The sequence below is a fragment of the Clarias gariepinus genome, chromosome 7 (genome assembly GCF_024256425.1).
Source record: "Clarias gariepinus isolate MV-2021 ecotype Netherlands chromosome 7, CGAR_prim_01v2, whole genome shotgun sequence".
NCBI lineage: Eukaryota > Metazoa > Chordata > Actinopteri > Siluriformes > Clariidae > Clarias > Clarias gariepinus.
This window is the reverse complement of record NC_071106.1, coordinates 5,137,380-5,159,718: the sequence shown is the minus strand read 5'-3', so window position 1 is coordinate 5,159,718 and position 22,339 is coordinate 5,137,380. Positions and strand designations below refer to the sequence as shown.

The following is a 22,339-nucleotide window of genomic DNA, read 5'->3' as shown; positions in this document are numbered from 1 at the left end:
AAATCAACGAAACGTCTGATGTCGTCAGTGACACTGTGTAACTAAAGACACGCGTCAGAACTTGTGAATAACATGCACCTACAGGTGCAACTACAATTATGTAAATTGTAGTATGTAAACTGTAGTCATGATTATACAATTTCTTTATATACAAACATTATGATTTCATTGTCTGTTCTATGATCATATATTCTATTTTCCCAAAGAGCGCATTTTAAAACCTTTACAGATTTTTTTTTTTAATTAACCAATCAAAGTCCTTCAATTGCTGCATCATCCCAAGAAACAGGGTCAACCACACCTCCTCACTAAGATGAAGGTTTTTGTACTTTCCTTACTCAGAGTTGCTCTGAGAAGTTTCCTAAATCACTTTTAGTCTAGGACTCCCAGCTAGGACTTTTTAGGCTAAGATAGGAGCGCTCTGAGAGAATTCTGAGAAGCTTTACCGGCCCTGAAGCCTATCCCAGGAAACTTAGGTCATGAGGTGGAATACATCCTGGACAGGGTGCCAATTCATCTCAGGGCACACACACACACACACTACGGGCAATTTGGGAATGTCAATTAACCTAATCTGCAATTGGACTGTGAGAGGAAATCGGAGTACCTGGAGAAAACAAACCAAGAACATGCCAACTCCATGCTCACAGACCCGAGGACGGAATTCAACTTCTAACCCTGGAGGTGCGGGGCTACAGTGCTAACCACTACGCCATCGTGCCACCAATAATAAATAATCATCAATGATGAGGTGGTGTGATGAAGCGAAGGTGGTCTTTTTTTATCACTTTCCTTGTTTTTCCTCTCTTGAAGCTAAACAGTTTGCCGAGTTTCACAACACACACAATTTCTCAATGCTGGATATTTGAGAGGTGCACTCTTATCGCTGAACTGTGCTAAACTGTGAACCTGTAACGCTAACACACTTGTGACAACACAAACTATTGTTCTAAAGGGTCATTTTATACAGACTGTTGTGATGAGCACGATCACCCGTAATAAAAGAAAAAAAAACAGGTTTTACATCAGAATCCACATGAGCGGAGTGATTAGCATCCCCCAGGGTCCTCCGTGATATTTTCAAAGCAATTATTTTCACGGGACATTAAAATGAACAATCATTACAGCTTTTAGATTTACGTTTACAACCGATAACCTTGGTAAATGTTTATATAGCGTAGATGGGTCACGCGCGCCGACCTGCAGAGCGAGCAGCATGATGCGTATCCAGAGGTGGGGCTGACCGCTGCACAGCGAGAAGCTGGATTTTCCGTACAGACAGTAATGACCTTTCATTGGACATGAGAAGGACAGCTTAGCAACACAGCCCTGCTGGGTATCTGCAACACACACAGACACACACACAGAAACATCGGAGTTGCATCAATCGACGATTTCTGTACAAACTCAAATGACCAGAGGTGTGTGTACTGTATAAATGTTTAGTGTAGGAATAGTCGAGTTTAGGATTGCACCGATGCTCTGATCTCTCCTTAGGCGCACAAACTTGAAAGACACGTGTTGCCTTTTAAATATGGACTGCTCATTTCTGACACGTGTTGTAAAGTTTTTGACAAGTTTATAGAAACTTCAAAGACAAGCACTCCTGCTGTTTGGTGTAAAAGACGTTCCTACTGTAAAAGCCCAAGTAAAACCTGGAATTTGTGTCAATGTTTATCTAAAGGTACTGAAGCACGCTAGTAATGTACCATGAGCGTCTGTGCATAAAGGAATTAACATCACGGTGGTGAGCTGCTGTCGTTCACTTTCCAGCCTCCTCTGTCCTGTCCTCTGTTCCACAGGTGGCGGAAAACTTTACATAATAGCTTTACCTCTGGCTGTTGTAAAGCCCTAACACTGGAGACTCCTTCCAGCACTACACATCTGCTAGAATGAGTTTATACGCAGTGCTGAATAAGGCGTTACCATACTGTATAAAGGCTAAGGTATCAGAATGCAGAACTGTTTTAGATCAGTCAGAATCAAGTATCAAGAGTGGAACGTCTAATCAATTCATAATATGTCTCTGGGTTTTGTAAACACAATCATTCCCCAACAGCACTTTTCCTTTTTCCAAACATTACAGGAACTCGGCTGGGAGTTCTGACCTCGCTCCAAGCCATTTTTACTGTACATGTCTGCGCCAAGTTTGTTGGAGGCCAGCGTTTCAGATGTGAAGCATCTGATCATGGCCCTGGTGTACTGAGAAAACTTTCCACCTTGATGGTGTCCAAGCAGTAGTGAAACCCTGGGAAAAGTGCATTAGTGTAGCACAGGATTATATAGAGACAAAAAGGGAGTTTTTACTCTCTTAACCGTGTTCTGTTATTCTGCACAATCAAAAGTCCCGGTTTGACTCGAACACCCCTTACATATTGTACATTAAATACTCCCCTTTTACCAAACTTTTTTCGTTTTTCTCCTTCTGCATCATAAAATGCCAGATGGGAGAAATCTTCATTGAGCAACAAGTACGTGCGGAGATCCCTCATTACATTTAGTTACTGGAATGAGGGATTAGTTACTGTAAACCCCTGCAAAGATGTGTTCTCTGCCGAGTTCTGGGTCAACACAGATTACGTCACAGCCCTGCCAAGACTAGGACTTTTAAATACTGTCTCTCCTCTAAATCATTAACCAATAGGGGCAGTTTATGAGCCCATGTATGAGGAAGAAGTCGTAGCACAAAAAGAAATCAGACCTTGGAAAGTTATGAAAAATTAAAATGTCAGAAACAAACAAACAAACAAGGTTTTTAGTAATATTTTAGGTTTTCAATAACAATGATGACTAATGGGCTGTGGGATGTATAATGGACTGTGTGTGTGTGTGTGTGTATAAAATGAAGGGTTGGACACTGTGTTACACTTTGCCTAACTTCAAAGCTTCAGATAACAGCAACAGGCTTTAAATCGATGGGTTTAAAAGTGATGTCATCTGTTCAGTTACAGCCCTGGACATGACAGATTTGTTACAGCCTTGGGTGTTTTTGACATTCTCTGCACACTAGAAAATGTAAGCACAAATGCTAAAAGAAAAACAGCATGTAACCCTCCTCTAACAGCTTCCTGAAAGTATGATATTCTGGCACATGGAGATTTTAGGGATGCACACTTGCTGGTTACAGTGCCGACAGAGGACAGTGAGCATCCGCAGGCTCTATGCAAGCACAAACTTCTTCAAAACGTTTCCTACAAAACGAAATCTTCATTCTAAATTAATACGTACTAAAACCAGGCTAAGTACCAAATACAGGCTAAATGATTTTTATAATTTCGGCACTTTAAAAGGTGCAAAATCAAACCAGTTTAAAGAGACCCTATAAAGCACAACATCTGGTCGAAACAACAGTCGCACATATTTTGGGTTATGACACTCGATGTGGTGTCCAGTTCATGTATGAAAATGAATCTTCATCCCCCCAGAACCACTCATTTACAACCTGAGTCATGGAATATGGCAGTATCATTAGGGAAGAAGAAAATCTCCATAGATGTGATAACCTGGTTGTTGGTCTTTCGATGCTCCCATTGGAGGGTCACCACAGCAGACCATCCAATCAGCCCACAACTTGGCACAGGTTTTACGCCGGACCCCGTTCCTGACACAAACGTTGCATTTTTTATTCGGGTTTGGAACTGGCACCGCATCCAGTCCCTGGGATTTAGGCATTGGATCCATTGGACATCAGAGCCCGGGCCTTTCACCTCCTGCTAGGCAAGAAACCTACCATTGAGCTACCACTGCCTTCTCGTTACATAAGGTGTGTGTAGACATTATTAAAAAAAAATCGTAAGACTACAAAAGGAAGGGCCAGGGGTAGCTCAGTGGTTAAGGCATTGGACTACGGTTCGGAAGATCCCAGGTTCACAACCACCAAGTTGCCACTGTTGGGCCCTTGAGCAAGGCCCTTAACCATCACCTGCTCAGATGTGTAATGAGATAAAAAAAAAAAAAGTAAGTCGCTCTGGATAAGAGCCTCTGCCAAATGCCCAAATTTAAGATGATTTGTGAGGAACCTATTCTTAACTGTGTGACACCATAACACACTGCGGTTATAAATATTTCCTTCTTTATAAATGCACACTAGGGAATATCTTAAAGGAACCTCCGAATGAAGTTTACTAATTGTGAGTTTAAGAAAACTGTTCCTAGCAACTACTGTCTACAAAGTAGAACATGGACAGCCATCTTGCTACCAGTCTCACCAGTGATCCCATACTGCCCTGTAGGCTAATCATACAAAGCTTTCCTCAGCCACAGTGATTCCTCAGCCACAGTGATTTTCATGCAACAGTATTTACACCTGGGGTAATTTATCTTAGCCAATCCACACCCTGCCATGTTTCTGGCCTGACCCTAAACCACTCGGTCCCCTCACCCACTCATGCAGGGTACTGTTTAACCCAACACATCTGAGTGTAATATTATAATCAGTTTCCACATGTTCTGGTGAATATGACTCACCCTTGTACCCCCTGCTGCCTCGCATGCATACTATACACACACACAGAGACATGATGACTGATGAATTACCTTACTGTAGCTCTGTGGGGGAGATCAGAAGTTATGAGCGGGCAGGACAGGAAATCGGCGGTGGAACGGCCAGAGAAATGCAGACCTACCCCAGAACTGTTTCTATAGAAATCAAGATCTGCGATGAAAAGTATAGTCTATGTTATAAACAGTGCCATTTTAACAACTTCTTATAAGTTCAAACTCTAAACTTCTGTTGGTGCTTGTGAATGAGGATTATTTGTTGGAATGGTGACAAAGGGAAAGATCTACACCACTCTGCTGTCTGTCAGCCATTCTCTTCAATTCTCTTCATAGTCATAACTGACTTATTTTAATTAAATTGTCTGTCCATTAGGTGGCAGACTTACAGTCGAGAACAAGCTCTCTAATGGCTTGATCAGGAGATGTCCATTGTCCTTTGCTTGATAAGTGTATGGTCCGACTATTCTTGGGTTGACCCAGATGCCTTATCCAGAGGCATCTGGAGATTGTGCCAGCTTCAGTAGACAAAGGCCAACCCTGCAAGGTTTCTGAGGCATCCAGAGAAGGACCAGCTCCAGCTGGATTCAGCTTTATGATGGCTGGAGCTCCACATCCTGCTCCTGTGCTTCCAGTGATCCTGACCCCATCTGCCCTCTGCACCTACTGACTCATCCCTATGTTGAACTGGACTTCATGTTAATTTAAAGAATTTCTGTTATATTAAACTTTCACCTGCACAACACACATGGTGTTATATCATCTCTATCTGTTATCACCCAGATGAGGATGGGTTCCCTGTTGAGTCTGGTTCCTCTCAAGGTTTCTTCCTAGTGCCATCTCAGGGAGTTTTTCCTTGCCATCGTCGCCGTCACCCTTGGCTTGCTCATCAGAGACATTTCATTCATCATTCATTCATCTCATTATTATGTAGACACCTTTTTCTCACACATACACACTTCCAAATATTTTCTTTTCTAAAAAAATTCTTTTATTTTTGTAAAGCTGATTTGAGACAATGACCATTGTTAAAAGCGCTATATAAATGAAATTGAATTGAATTGAATTGAATGACTGTCATGCCCAATTTTTGCTTTAAAGTTGCACAGAACGATGACAATTGCGTCAGGAGTGATTACCCTTGGGGTCGCTTTTAGATCAATAATGTCTTTTTTTAGTGTTGTTGCTGGTACAGTGACTTGCACTGTAAACCGATTAACCATATCCTTACAACATAAAGGTGTATGCTTTATTTTGTGTAGGTTCACCCTTTTGCCACATGGGCATCTCTAGGTCCCCGGGGCATGACTCCACAAGATCTGTAGGGGTGTGTTGTGGTGTCTGGCACCAGGACATTGACACTTTAGCAGATACTTTAGGTGCTGTGGGTTGCATGGTGGGTCTACATAAATAGCAAAATTGCAGTTTAATCCATATTCAATAATCAATCCTCTCAGTCTCTGGCATATCTAATACTTTTAGATTTAAATCAGCTTTAACCTGTTTAAAAAACACTTGCTAATCAATGCTCTCAGCTCTCTAACCTAATTATTATTCAATCGTCAAAGATTTATTCATTTAAGATTCAATCGTTACTCACCACTCAATACACAATCGACTCAAAACTCAAGTCTTCTCCCAGCATAAAACCCAGTCATTACTCAAACCTCTCCATTTGTTGCCCAGATTTAGTCAATCCTGCCAATCTACAGCCCACTCAATGCTCTCAGCCCTAAACAGATCCAACACATGTCTAAAACTCACTCATAATCAATCCTGAGCTTAAAACTCACTAATTATCTAATTTCCTTAATTACAGCCACTTTCTAAAAAAACAAAAAACACTTACTACTCAATTACTGTAACAAGTAGTAAAACCACAAGCATGCTCATTACTCAGTCCACTAAGCATATAACTCAATCGTTAGGCAAATCCTCTCAATTTATAGTTCCCTCATTACCTAACACTATTATTTTATATTCCACTGGTTACACTTAGTGTATAGCTCACTCGTTATTGTCTCATTTCAGTTTACTCAAACCTCTCGGTTTTAAAGACCTCTTACTTTTCAGTCTTAGTCTTTCAGCTTAGATTTATCTCGTCACTCAATCCTCTCACTATATACTTGCCAGTCAATCCTTTCATCCTAACACCCATTAGTTACTTCCCAGCCTAAAGCCTATCCATTAGTCAATCCCCCTATATTTGTACTTCTCTCAGCCTATTTTTACATCACCTTGTAACATAATCTTATGATGCTTTGTTATCTTAAATCGTCCACTCTGCTTAATCTTCTCCTAAGCTTCCTCAAAATTAAATTCTTTTAGCTAGAATCTCTGCACCGCAGTCTGCAGTCTGAAGCCCATTCATGTCCTTAATCCTTTTTAGCCTTATGCTCATAGACAAACTATAGCAGACTGATGAATTGCCTTAATGTAGTGGTGTGGGAGAGTGTTAAGTTACATCAGTGTGGAGAACAGGAAGCCTGCCAGAGCTTGCACAGCGACCGAACACGAGTTTGACCCTTCCAATACCACTGCTGAGCGATGGGAACAAAGACAAACGCCCACCCACCACTCGATTCTTTTGGTGTAAATTGTCATTTCGAGAAGGTCTGCACTCGAGACTCGAGGTTAATGAAGTACACAGTACAAGTACGAGTGAAGAAGATAATGCTTTGCTGATCCCTGAAGGAAAGTTGCCATTAATTATCACCACCATTACTCATAAAATATGCCAGTGGACACTCGCCAGCAGACTGAATGATCATCCATGATCTACTGTATCTGTGTACCTTCTATGATACAGCGCTCGGGCATCGGGATCAGTGTAACCATATCGGTGCAGAAGGCTCGGATCTTCTTCAAGTTGTCCCGGAGGTGTTTCCATAGCCTGTCTCTTTCCCGAGGGTCCAGCCTGCCTGTTTGTTCTCCCTCCCGGTGAGACCCCAAGTCCTGGTGCTCATCATGCTCCTCCTGAGTAGAGGAAGGTGATGGACCAGTCTCAGGGCAAAGGGCAGCCTCAATCAGGTAGTCTTCAGTGTTTCGTTCCCCTTCTGCATTCTGGATGCAGTCAGGATTATTGGAACGTGACTGCACGGCATGCAGAGCCAGACTCTTAGACCTGACAGAGAGGAGAAAGATTGCGGGTAATAGAGTTGAATGCTAAAACAACAATCTTTGCTTATGTTCCTTGGCATGTAGGGCTTAGGCTAGCTCACTAAAACCTTCAGCAGTAATGCTTATATGTTCCTTCTAATGGAGGAGCAGTGCGACTTTTCTTTTTTTTTGGTGCAATAAAAAAATACACAGAACAATATATTATAAAATTCTTTAAACAGTAAATAAGTGCAAGGCAAGATTTATACTCACACACTGACCTTCAGTAAGCAGCTGATACACAGTGTGAATGACTTTTAGTCTCAAATGCAAACCAAATGTGCTTCAACTGCACATTCCTCTAAAACTATTTCACTCACCAATGCCACATGAAGTGCTTAATGTACCATTATCATTCAAAATAATGTTTTTAAAAGCTGTATTCTGATTGGTCACAATGTGTGGACAGCTATAGAAAAGTTAATAAGTTATATTAATGTGTCCTTTCTAAGACATTACCGTTTCTATAGCTTGCACAGGACCTTGTATTGTAAGTGCCCTATGTAAAAAAAAAGTTTAAGAATCAGAGTTAAGCATGTAACAATTTTTTCTGACATCTTTAGGACTTGATGTGACAAAACCTGACTCACCGACTAAACCTGATGTCTTGGTGTACGTCTTGTGCCACCTGGCCCAGGCTGTGGCACCTCTGCGGTCCTGGTGAGTCCCTTTCGGCTTCCACCTGAGCCGCCTCCTCCTCCAGTTTCTCCTCGAAAGCCTGGATCTTCACTTGGTCTTCGTCATGACTCCTGGTGTCGGTTTTGCACTGCCTCGGATCTACAACCGCCTTGTTCTCTCTTAAATGCACAGATACAAAGACACAAGCACAAAACCACACACCCAGCATTGTACATAGGGGTGTTCAAGTCAAACTTGGACATGCGATGGAATTTCTGATGAATGAAGTGATTGAATTTTAAAGCAGACTTCAATCACGGTATCCTGATGAGACTCTTTGCTACAGTAAAACATTTGAACAGTGCAAACATTTTTAAAGGAGGTCGTTCTGTACGTCTGTGAAAGTTGATCCTGACCGAGTTGGCTCTGAACCCACTGCAGCAGTTCCCCTGAACATTCAGCAAGTGGTCCACCTAATTCACAAGCACCACTTGCACATTACTGGAACTCGTCTGGGAGTTATTTCTGGCCAGTGTCTAAACGTAAAGCAGTCAGTCCGATCTCAGATCTTGATGGTATTCAAGCACTAGTGAAATACTGGGATACGTGCATTAGTGTAGTGGGGATCCCTTCTATATCTTTAAATGCAAAAAAAAGAAATATAATAATTGTTATTTTAGCAACATGCTCTTGCGTGAAGGGAATAAAACACTGCTACTGGAAAATGATCTTATATAGCCTTAGAACAGCAGTATAATAGTCTTAGAACAGGATGACACACTGTGTTTTATTTCTCGGTTAGGCAATCTAACCTCTGATGGAGAAGAGAGATTAGATTAAGCTTTTCTAAGCATTTACCAAAAGGCAAAAACCAAGAAGGCCATAAGGGAGAGATTTCAGCAGTCAGAATGATGAAGAACACCACAAACATGACTCCCATCTTTTTTCACATCATGAGTCTATTTTTTGCACTCCCTTTATCCTTCTGTCCATCATCATCATCTCCAAAAACCCCAACAGATTTCTCCACATACAGTACACATTTTATCCAAGCAGCACTCTTTTTAGGGACTTTTTAGGGAATTGGAGACCAGAGTTAAATTTTTTATTTTTTTTTGAAGGAATCCATCATTTATTAGTGCCAATAGTAATGTGATAGTCAGGCGCTGAAGTGTTTTTACTATTCTCGGAACTAAATGGAGAGAAAAACGTGCAAGCGGGAAGAATGGTAGCTCCAATACTGTAACAAAAGCAGAAATGTGGTGATGATACTAACAGCTCATTTATATCATTTCATCATTACTTCCTTTAGCACTCAGTGAGAGAGAACAGAAGCTACAGTAAGAGAGAAGAATGTGTGCTTTTGTGTGTTTGTGTATTGCATACTCGCATGGTTTTAAAGCATCAGATTGCAGTTTGCGTCCCAGCAGCCAGGCGATGGCGCTGAAGCTGTTGCTCATGCGGTAGATGTCTTTGGCGTCTCCGCCTAGGATGGAGACATAACGCGCGGTCAGGCTGTGAATCTCCAGCAACACGGTGTGATGGACGCTGTGCTCCGTACAGGCCAAAAGAGAAACCAGGTACTGCAGAGCATCCCGCGCCTCATCCTAGGAACACAATGTTAAAAGTAAAGCGGCTTCTCTTGTCTCGTTAACATCAGGAAGCTTATAAAAAATGTATGCTTAAAAATGATCACGGCTAAGAGACAAGTGTAAGCAGTGCTGCTCCTGGGACGCTCGATGCTAATTTTCTGTGACTGTTGGTAATGAATTCCCATGAATTATAAAGGAATTTTTCACCAACAGCATGTTTTCTTGCTTAATCAATCCAAGCTGCTTTAGATTCCTACCATTTGACTGTAACACGGTACAGTCACTAGTCTGTCATTTCCGGTTAAAGCGCATTTGTGACAAAGTCCATGCAGCTGTGATTCAGCCCTGTTGCCTTTTGACATCTAGCCAAAGCAAAGTGGAAATCCAATCGCTGTTTGGCTGTGGATATTTCTGAGAAATTTCTTAAGAAATTTTTTATTTAAAAAAACAAACAAAAGAAAAAACAACCTTGGAAGCAGTCTTGGCCGCTTCATTGCCATATCACGAGTAAGAGATAGGAATTAAAAGGAAAGCAGAGTAGAGCAGAGAAATAAGCAGAAGTCAACATATAATCTTGGTTTTAGGTGACTCTGTAAAAGTGTTGGAGCTTTCCAGGAATCCCGGGAATTGACTACACATATAAACATCTGGAAGTATTTAAATCAGACACAAGTCTCGGCTCCGGAGGCCTGCTGATTCAATAAAGCTGAAGTCAACTCTCCACTTACCTCCCCAATGATCCTGACAGAAGGATCTTTATCTAAGCCAAATCATTTCATAAATATCATTAAAATCTGCATGCCATCTGCAACTTTACAGTCCTCTATGTCTGTCTATATGTATATATACACACATATATATATATCACATTTCTCCAGTTTTACAGCTCTGTACTTTGCCTGTCACATCTACAGAACAAAACAGTACGACCAAAAAAGCAAGATACAGTTACTGTAATTCAGTTCAGCAAACTTGGTTTGGAATCACGGCACTGAAGTTGACTCGAAAGCAGATCCAAATATAACGTCTCTTGGGTGCTTAAGTGCGTATACGTGTCTTTTCGCACCTACAAATGAACTTTTTTTTTTTTTTTTCAAAGTTTTGGTCTTGCTTTCATGGGAAAGTCTTCATGAGAGCCAGTTTGATCCTGGTGCTTGATGGGTTTTACAGATGCCGTTGTGACGATACTGCTCTTGCAAGAACCATGCCAGAAAGGCTGAGCTGGATGTCCTAAAATAACAGCTGACTCTTGTTGTTCAAACATAATTACTCAATTTCATATGAGTTATTTCATAGTTTTGAAATCACCAGTATTGTTGCAGAATTTAGAAAATAATCACAAAAAACCCCAAAAACATTTGCAAGAGATCCTGCAAACTTTAGAGCGATAGTGTACCTGACAAACGACAGAATGTGGAACCCACCAGGGTTCCATTTAACTAAAAACTAAATAAGAATAATATTAGAATATAAGATATAAAATTTATATATATAAACATAAGAATTTGCTCTACAGAACCTCAACCATGCTAACAATTTAAACCTAAATGTGAGGGTCCACCATCCAAGAAGTGCTGGTGTAAGTGGTTACTATGGAAACCCTAACCTACATAACCTTTTAGCTGGAACTGCTGGAACTTTAGCTGGGAACCCCAGCACTGTGGGTCAAAAAAATAATTACCATAGCAATCAACCATAACGAGAAAGTGTTCATTGCCCATTAAGACCTCACAGTACGTTCTGTAACCTACCCTTACGCTTGGCTGGAGATCAAACATCTCTTCCTAATGGTGGAGTTTTGTTCTAATGGCTTTAAGTTTGGAATCATTCACACTATTGTGCTATACTACTGTATACTCCATGTTGGAAGCATGGGCGCTCTCAAAAGTTAGACTCGTGTACAAGGGTGTAAGATGAACATGAGATGGTCTCAGTGTTTGTTTATTCATTTAAAGGAAAGAGCATAGGTGTGTTTCTGTAAGTAATTCTGTAAAAACTGTGAGTAAATCAGTATGAGCTGAACCATCTTACGCTTGATCCGAGTTATGATTTGGGTGGACCTGCATCTTTTTTTCAGATGGCTTGTACTGTGCACCTTTAACTTTCACTACTGAAAGACAGCTCAAGGATGTGGGTCAAGGAAGTAGAGGAGAACTCTTGTAATCTGAATGACGGCAATAGATGATAAAATAGCAAAGACTGAGATACCAAATCACTGGTAGTACATGCTGGACATGGGCAGTGAAAAGGCTTTGCGGGTTTGGAAGATCAGAAGGTCTAAATCTAAAAACCAATGATCTGCCAATGATGAAGGCCCTTAAACCTTGTTTGCTTATAAGTTAAGCCTTTATTGGTCACATATACATTACTGAACAACCAAATTCTTCACATATTCCAGTGTAGCTGGTGTCAGCCATGATACAGCACTGGGCCTTGCCCTTCCGATCCGTAATGCAGTGCTTTAACCCTCTGAGCCAGTACTGTCCTAAAATTACTTCCTTGATTAGGAATCGTCCCCCGACCGCAGCGATGACCGCACAGACAAGACCACCTGGGTTGTATTATATCTTATCTTAATTCTAGGTTGCTTTGGATAAAAATTGTTGCGAATGAAGATGAAATTCTAGATTAGAGGGGAAAAAGGTTGTAGCATAAAAGCCAACATGTTTTGTTCATGCATGCTTTAGAAGGTACCTGATCATGGTCAGAGTTATGCTGGAGCCTGTCTCTGGAAACACAGCAAAATACACCTTGAGAAGAAATGCCTGTCCACCAAAATTCATAAATTTATGACAATTTAGCCTTGCCAATCCACCTCCCAGTATCCAATCAATAGATTGGACTAAAGAAATGGAAATACGTGTTTTACTGCGACAGGCTGTAACAACCTCGGCAGCAACCTCATTTCCCCTCTCGTCTGTTCCAACCACTTAACACTCGGCATCAAGAGTATACTAATCACTGGCCTGATCGTCTGTCATCATCTGCACACGTTTTTCACTGGTTCATCTTAACGTTACTGTAGATGTTTCTTGTGCTTAAATGATTTCAAGGTCACTCTGTGGCTTAACAAACCAAAAACACATTCCTTTGAAACTGCTCAGGTACAGGGACTGGACTGTATTGAGAGACAAAAGCTTGGGAAAAATAGGAGCCAAGAAAATCTTATCAGGAAGCCTGGAGAAATATACTGTACCTCAAGACAATATGAAGGAATCAGGGGTGCCTCACAGTACTCTATTGTAGTTCCTAAAATTGTAGTCAGCTGGGTGAAAACAGATAAGGGGTATGGGTTTTGCCCAACAATCCAGCCATGAGAGCTATGATGTAATGGGTTCCAAAGTCATACCTTTCCAATCAGAAGTCCAGAACACCAAACACTGAGCCATCAGTGCCACCATGCCGGAACCCCGCTCATACAGAAACCTGATCTCTAAACTAGGGAGCGGGAACCCTAAAGCTATTACACAGTGCGGATCTCTGTATTAACTAGTATTCCTATTAACATTGAGCATTTTAAATGTAAATATATTTATTATTGAGTTAGATAGATAGTATAGATTATTGATTTTCCTGGCTGCATAAATAACACTATTTCACTTTATTCATGATCAAAAAGAACATAATGAATGCATAAAGTCTGTTTTACTTGTTTATATGTGTGTGTGTGTGTGTGTGTGTGTGAGAATATGTAGTACAGAACCCCCCCTCTTCTAAAACCAAAATCTCAGGGTTCAGTGTTTAAAATCTTGTTCAGTGGTCGAGTATGACATGGCAAAAAAAAAAAAAAGTTGTTGTTGTTACTACTAATAAAAAAATATAGTTACAACATACGAAGCACACAAACACAACTCATGTTCCGAAGCACACAAATGGTCCATTTGGTGGGCTGTGAGGTTTCCGTGGATAGCCAAAAGCTATCATAAATGTGGATATTTTGAGTCATAAACTCAAATGTGTTTTTTTTTCTGTTATTCCCATAATATCTTGTTTAGAGGCATTTGCTTTTGGCCAAACCAAGATTACACAACCAAACAATAGGGAACGTTTAGTGATGGCAGATTGACAACCAGCTCCTGGAAAATGGGTACCATTTCCCCCAAACGTCCACTTCATGCCTCCACTGACACATTCCGGACACCTTTATTTGATTACTCGGAAAACCCGTCCTCAGAGCATGTGATGGATGATCCCTCGGAGAGCAGTTTGTTGGTGTGCATGTGGTGTCCAAATGCCTTCGCAGTCTGACATACGCAGCTCTCGTGTTCGTCCTGCAGGATTCCTGATATTGCAAAAAAAATAAAAAATTCTGTGAGGTCATCGTTTGCATGCTCTGCGAGGAATGTTAGTTGCGTTGTTCTGGTTTAAAATTACTTCTAAGAAATGCTAATCATGTTTGAACATCTAAATGTGACAAAACCACAATTTCAATAATCATTTTTTAAATAACTTAATTGTTTCCAAGTCCTGATGTTAGACAGAGTTCGCATCTCTCTCTCTCTCTCTCTCTCTCTTACTACAGCTCAAACAAACTCTAACACATTTTCTGTTTTAACTGGTCTACATTCGTCTAAGGGAACAATCCATCAGTCTACAGCAATCAAACGTAGTGGAGCTGGAATACACCGTCCTACTGCTTCACAGCTGTAATGTGACTTGATCGATGTTTCGTGGTACATCGCACTCTCTCCACATGGTCGTAATCCAATCGTTAATCAGACCCAACCATCTGCATCGCTGCAAATCGAAATGACTGTAAACTATTCCTGACAATTTCACTGTTGTTACGCTAGGCACTTGGTGCCAGAGATAATAAAAAATAAGTATTATTTCTTCATCGTAGTGTTTAAAAATAGAATGAAAATAACAGAGAAGGGGGATGTAACAATAATTTGATGTCATCCCATCCGCAGTACATTTAGTCATTGTTTCATGTATAGATTGTTCATTCTTGATACTAGTGCTTTTAGATAACCTTGAGAAATGTATCATGTTTTAATTAACCATAACCTGCAGGGTTGACATGTCAGTAACCCAAGCTCGAGCTCCTCCGGTTTTTTAGATTTGATTAGTAGCTGCCTTGTGGATAAGTAAGCTCAGTAGCTTGGACTTGGATAGCTTATTCGGCTTCTTGATGTCTGGCTAAAGATGAGCCATCTCAATTCTTCAAACTGACCAGTTTCAGTGATCCCTGCTGCCTCAGGTTCCTGCTCTTGGGTGGAACGTGATATGGTCTTTTGCTATTGTCTCCTGTCCACCTCCATGTTTAGCCTACTGTGCGGTCCAAGATACTTTTCTGTTTCCAACAGTTGTAAAGGAGCAGTCTGGCCTGCTTTATTACCAAGAATAATCACTGACAGAGCATTAGAACTGGTTCTCATGTAGTGTTAGTTTTTTGCACCATTCTGTATAAGACTGATGAAAGCAAAAATTCAGTAGTTTTAAAAAAAATATTCAAACCAAAAGCCATGGTCAGAGTTTCTAGGGTTCACATTTTTCATGTTTGATGAATGTTAACTGAAGCCTTTGCCCTGTTCTACACAGATTACATGCGCATTATCCAAAATTCTTTTTAGTCACTTTCAGACATTCAGATGTACAAACAAAAACAAAAACATTACTTGATTTTGTCCTTATTAAATTTGCATTGACCAGGTCTTAAACAAGCATATAAGGTGGTATCTAAAAGTGTGGCCATGTTGCTACCATGTTCATCTCCAGGCTGCTGACCCTAGATCAGAGGGAACATCGCATCAAAGTCAGCGCCATGGATGTTCTTCATGTCATTACCGGGAACAAAACATGGGTGTGTGGGTAGCTCACCCAAGTGCATGCTCATTGTCTTTTTCAACATTTGTGACATTGTGCATTAAGAATTCGTTCCAAGGGCCAGTCCATCAATAGTGAATTCTACTGCCAGGTTTCAAGGCATTTGAGGAAGTACAGTGAAAGTGATCGGATCTGTGGCACACTAATCTAGAAACTTTTTTAATGGATTTCCCAATGAGAAATGGGGATTTCCCATTTCCATATGAGAATGTCGCCTTCCTTGGCTTGTTGATCAGCTCTGCTGTTCTCTGGAGGGGCTTGGCTCATTTACATAAGAAATGAAACTGTAAAGAATGTTTAGGAAGTATATTATTTCAGCTGAAGCAGCAACACACACACTTTGGGAGGCTCCTGTGTTAACTTGATAAAGAATGTCATCCTATAAAACTTGACATATTTTTCTTCTTCACTTCCCATTCTAGCTCTCATTCCAGTTCGAAAGTTTCTGACCAGAGGGAATATCTGGAAACATACAGTATCTATTTTCCCCTTAACATTTTTAAAATAGCAAGTATTGTACAAAGTTTTGCAATTGTTTTTAATATCACCAGTTTCTGAACCTGAAAGTCAGGCTGATTTTTTTGTCCTGTGGTTCGGAGCAGCCTGCCAGCGATGACTCACTGGAGTAAACTGTCAGTTGTGAAATTGATGTGAGAATTTCCCATTGGAGAAGACACAGGAATGCTGCTGGCTGCATCACTTCGAAGAACACTAACTTTTGTACGCTTTAAGACATAGTAAGAAAATGTTCTCATCTGCATACTGAACAGATAAGTGAAGGATCACCGCATGAAAATCTATACAAGGGAAAAGAATTTAACCAGGCTTTCGTACAGTATTTAGCACTTAATACGCCGTTATTTGGGACAAAGTTTTCACAAGTAAGGAATAAAACACTTGAGGTCAGGTTGTCATAGGAAAATAATCACTGATAGAGCAGTCTATTGGTGGTAGAGGTACAGTAGCTCAGTTATTAACCCTTAGGAGTCGGCGTACCTTAGGAGTTAGGCTACTGACCAGAAGGTTCCAGGTTCAAACCCCAGCGTTCAAATACCCAGTTACAGATTAACCTCTGCCTGTAACAAATGTGTGTACACTGGACACTCCATCCATAATCTCCTTAATGTGTTTATTAAACTAGCTTTATAGCCGACATTATATTTTCTTGAGATATGTGGATAAAAATCAGCACATTGCACAGTCTATACTGCAAATGCTAGCAAAGGAGATGGAGAGAGTGTGTGTGTGTGTTTGTGCAGAAATGTTTGCTAAGGAGACTCCTCACCTCTTTCCTTTTTTACCCTGCCAACTTTTTAAAGGTTTTTGCATTTCAGGGGTGAGTGACTTAAGTGTTTCCTGCAGCCTGAGTCAACAGAACAGATTCACCAACAATCGTTCAACTTCGTTCCAAGCTTTTCTTTAGACACCCTTAATGAGAGGTTGTACATGACAGGAGATGATGAAATCATTGTTATCTACCCGATTCTGACATAACAAGACTGGTAGAAGGTCCACATGCAGTAGTAAAAGTAAGTTTTCTGATTACACAGAAACTCTAAATGGCTTTTTTATTTTATCATGTGCAGCAATAAAGATCCCTGGTGTGATTATAGATTTCAATCATAGTGATTAATATCAGATAATATTACTAAGCTAGGATTCTTTTATCTCCGAAAATGCTTATATTTAATGTCCTTATGCAATGCAACTACAGTAGGTCCATAAAACAAGCTTAGTTTTATCCTTAGATAAGATATTCCTTATTCACACCGCATTAGCTCCCAATCCAATGTTACATTTATAATACAGTACTACTGTTGAACTATGAACCATTGTATAGACTCACACCAGAGTGCCAGAATGAACTGCTGGGATTTTATGAGCTTTCATACGTATGTTAATCAAAAGGTGCAGGGTATTTGTTATCACCTTGTTTAATGAAGACTACAGCAGGGGGCATATTTTTTTCTTACAAAGCCCAACAGTAATAGAATAACCTTCCAATTAATGTTTGGGACACAAACATAGTATAAATATTTTAACTTTATGCTGAAAACTGAGATTTTTAGATGCCGTCTTCCCACAATCTGAGAGGCTGACTCAGGTTCGCTTTATTGCAGGCCGCTTAATGTCTTAGGGTGCCATCACATCTGTGTTTCCCACTTAATTATGATGTAATTGGTAGTCCTGCTAGAGTCCCTGCTTGTACTTACCAAAATAATGTTGGATTGTTGGATGAGCCACATTTGCTGGCTTGCAATCTCCATTCAAGTTTATTCCAAAGGTGCTTGATGGGATTAAAGTCAGGGTTCTGTGCTGACCAGTCAAGTTCTTCCACACGGAACTCATCCAACCATGTCTTTATAGTCTTTACTATGTGCACTGGGGTACAGTCATGTTACAATAGAAAAGGTTCTTCTCAAACTGTTTTCACAAATTTGGAAGTATAGCATTGTCCAAGGAGTCTTGGTATGCTGAGCCCATAAGATTGCCTTCACTGGGGATAAGGGGCCTGACTGAAACACCTAAATATACAATTTACATAAAACACCCCATTTACTGGTTTGGCCAAATACTTTTGTTCATGTAGTGTACATCAACCTTATTCATAATGCTAGTGATTATACATATATAGGTTTCTCTCTCCCTGTCTCTTGTTATATACTTATAAGATTCCGGTTATTTTGATTCACTCCGCACTCCGGACCTACCCGATCCATCCTGATGCCCTTCTTCTGGTACATCACATAGAGTCCACTCCCTGCTGTTGAGGATGGCCCCACATAGTCTGCTTAAAGATACATGAGACTGCTACAGTATGGATGGTTCCACTTAGACAGTATAAAGATGCATTTGATACGACCAGTTTGACTATAATTACTTGTGACTGCAACTGCTTGGCTAGGTTTCTTCCTCATGTCATCACAGGGAGTTTTTCCTTGACACAAATTTGAAATTTATATAGTGAATTTATATTTCTGTAATCTGCTTTGTCTCAATTTTCACTGTTCAATTTAATTATAGAATCTTTTCCTCATTTTTTGCTCCAAACAGTAAATGAGAATGAAAAAAAAAAAAAAAGGTCAGATTTGCTTCAAGGGATCGTTCGAGCCAATAATTTGAACCTCTTGCTTTAGGATTTCTGGTGCTATCCATTAAATCATGGCTTTGTACATATATAGAAAATAAATGACTTTCTTTGTTGGCTTTGAGTTTTCTTTGTTGGATTTATTTGCAAGCATGCATATAGGAAAAGGCATGTTCCTGATTATGATTTTCATTTATAAAAAGTGCTTTTGTTTAACTTGCCATGGCTTTGAGCAGAACATGGATGAAACAGAAGAGAAAAGGATTAAAATAGAATGCGAGAGATATGGGAGAGAGAAAAACACAGGAAGTGGGTTAAAGAGGGAGCTTGCAAAACGAGAGGCAGTTCAGTAATAACACACATGCACGGTTTCAGTCCAATGGCCAAGAAGAGCCGAGAGAAACGCCTCAGATTCGAGCCTCTTGCTTTCACCAGCACAATGAAACAATTCAGTTAATACAACAAAATCTGCTGGAGCAAACAAAGCCACATGCCAGCACACAAAGAAATGAAGCAACATCTTACGGGACATGCATGACTATTTATGCACTCTACAAATTAAAATGATAAAATAAATTCTTTCTGTACCTTATAAATTGTGATTTTTTTATTTAAACTTTAAATGTACAGTTTAGACAAGAGTGCAAAATGTTTCAGTAAAGTAAAAAAAAAAAAATCCCACAGCTTGTGACAGGCATGAGTTGTTGCATCATAAAATGCAACAGCCAATAATGTATCTGTATGCAAATGTGACCAAAAAACAACACTGAGATGAGATGTAGAGGTTGTGCCTTTCAGCTTTGTTTGTCCTAAGCAATTCATTCAACAATGAAAACATTGGTAAACATAGAAAACAGTTAAATAAACTATAAAATGTAGTTTTTTATGCTAACTAAGTGTGCATCAGTAAAATATAAATAAATGACCTAAATAGTTCCAAATCAATCAGGTACATCTTATGACATTTAATTTAGCTTATAGGTTTAAAGAATAACTATGAAAAAGTGTTCATGCACTTAGGCAATGAGGCATATTCTAGTTGGCTTTAAACATGGTGCATTAGCTAACTCTATTAATTATCTAATTAATTGCATTAGCTAATTAATAATTAGATTTTTTTTCAAAATGTAATGTATGAGGATCATTCGAGTCAAGCTGGGACTTGTGCAGAAGAACAGAACACATTTCTGAGCATAAAAACCCTTTTTATTTCTCTATATAATCCTCTGCTCCACTAATGCACTTATCCCAGTGTTTCACTAGTGCTTGGATATCATCAAGGTAGAAAACTTTCTCATTATGCCAGAGATCTGATCGGATTGCTTGATTCATGTCTGAAACACTGGCCTCCCAGGAACTCCTTTAATAGGCCAAACATGGAAATGAGTGGGCGTGAGGTCAGGATGGTAGGGGGGAGGGATGTGGCAATAACTTCCAAATTCCTGTAATGTGCAAGTGGGTTGATGAATGATTGTGTCTACAGTTTCCACAGACGGATGTGCCTCTTCCACAAGTTGGCAAAGCCAGTTTTCCAGGATCTCGCTGAATGTGGACGGGAACGAATAAGACACCTTAGCCAGGGTCACTATTCAACGATGTATGGCCGATGTAATTATCAGAAATTTCACCACAAGTCCCAGTTTGACTCGAACACCCCCAGTACTTTACAATTTTGCCAAGCCACAAAGTCCTAGTGCTAAGTTTTTATAATTTACCAAAAAATATGTATTATAGAAAAATAGCTGTAGTTTCTCTTCTTGATTTTTTTTCACAAAGGACAGTTTAGAGAGTGGAGTCTGCAGTGATCTGATTGCCATCATAAATTAAGAACGAACAGCCAGAACACTGACGTTGTGTGTCATGCATTAGCATGACAATCACACTACTGTAGGCTTCGTTTGCATAGCATCACCGGGTAGTGGATAAATAAATGTTAGCATGCTATCGGATTGATAACTAATACCTAATCTATTCACTATCACACTATCACATCACTAAACAAACTCGAGATGAAGTTGTTAAATGCTATGTGTGCTATGTCGAAACACTTCTGGTGAAAACACGAATTTCTGATAGATATTGTTCCAAGTAGATTTAGCTGTGTCATGAATCACATGTGCGGAAAAATTTTCAATGCTCAATATTGCCAAATTGGTCTCTGGTGCATACCATGAGGCATGTCAAATAATAAAAAATGTGCATTTATGATGCAACTCTGACATTTCCTTTCTAACTTAAGCTCTTTCAATGACTGCACTGAGAATTGAAGTATTCCACTCCAAAAAAAAAATTAATAAATGTGTGCTTACCTCATTGGTCAGACCGACCACCCCATGGATCTTGGCTACATGTCCCAGCAGCCCTGGTGTCTGCTGACCCTCGACCTTCAGTGCGGGGAGAAACGGGATGAGTGAGGCGGGGCTAACCTGGGCGATATCCACCAACATGTTGAGAATGGCATCGTTTAAAGAGGCGTCGCTCAGGTGATCAATCAGAGATGGGATGACGGGAGTCAACACCTGGGACAATGGGAAAAGGAACATTTATGAAGTGATTACACACTACATTCCTGGGACAATAAAAACCAACAAGACTAATACACAGCTTGAGAATGCATGCTGTTCGGATAACCAGACCCAATAGAGTTTAACAATACGGCCTCTGGATTCAGAGGGGGTCTGGTAAAAATAGAAAACCTTTTTATTGAACACATCTCAGGAGGCTTTATGATCTGGTCCTGTCCAGTATGAGCTGCATTGTGATTGGCTCACTGCAGAGCTGCCCACCCCCTAATGAATTCCTGATTCTCTGCAGTTCATTTTCACAAAAAGACAGACAAAGGAATGAGTTGAAATGAATTGCAGACAGAGGTATCAAGAAAACCTTTTTTGTTTACTCATCTGGTGATTTAATAAATGAAATAAAAACACATCCACAGTCATATTTGACAACTTCTTCCGTGATGACACAAGGACTTCAGTGAGAAAGAATAAAAAAAATCCTGAGTCACCCAAACCTTTCACATCTGCTCCAAGGTTATGTTTAAGAGTGTTATAAATAATCCTTTCCTTATCCGGTGTGGACATTCAGGATTCAGCACTGACCATAAATATGTTCAGCAATTAAAATGCCCTCAAGCCCTGGCAGAGGGTCACAAGCTTCTGCAAGCAAGCAGACATGACAAAGCAGAGCGATAAAAAGGTAAAAGCCTAGAGAGGACTGGGAATAGTGTCTGTGCTTACGTGTGGAACGTGACACAGACATTTCAATGCTAAGCACAACGTGAGAATTGTTGGCTGAGGCTCAGGGCGTACCTGCCAAGTTCTTACAATGGCTTGCTTTTGAAAAATCTAATATTTAGAACAGTACACAACATAACAGTGTACAACGGTAAAGTAAATTAATTCTGCTCATTCACGCACATATCCAATCAGCCAATCGTGTAGCATGAGCTGAAGGGATAAAGTTTTGCAGCTTTACGTAATCTTCATATCAAATATCTGAATGAATGAAAATATAATCTTAGTGACTTACCATGGTTTTCATTTAATAGGAA

General features: G+C 40.1%; 1 protein-coding gene across 2 annotated transcripts in view; it reads right to left on the bottom strand.

Moving 5' to 3' along the window:
* The window catches only part of veph1 (ventricular zone expressed PH domain-containing 1), a 94,068-nt gene that overhangs the window by 37,136 nt on the left and 34,593 nt on the right, over nt 1–22,339 (bottom strand). For both annotated transcript variants that reach the window (XM_053500532.1, XM_053500531.1), the window contains exons 5-9: nt 21,093–21,302; nt 9,661–9,881; nt 8,247–8,453; nt 7,293–7,621; nt 1,201–1,340 (exon numbers count right to left, since the gene is read on the bottom strand). In XM_053500532.1, the coding sequence (XP_053356507.1) occupies nt 1,201–1,340; nt 7,293–7,621; nt 8,247–8,453; nt 9,661–9,881; nt 21,093–21,302 (1,107 nt within the window). The remainder of the gene's footprint in view (nt 1–1,200; nt 1,341–7,292; nt 7,622–8,246; nt 8,454–9,660; nt 9,882–21,092; nt 21,303–22,339) is intronic.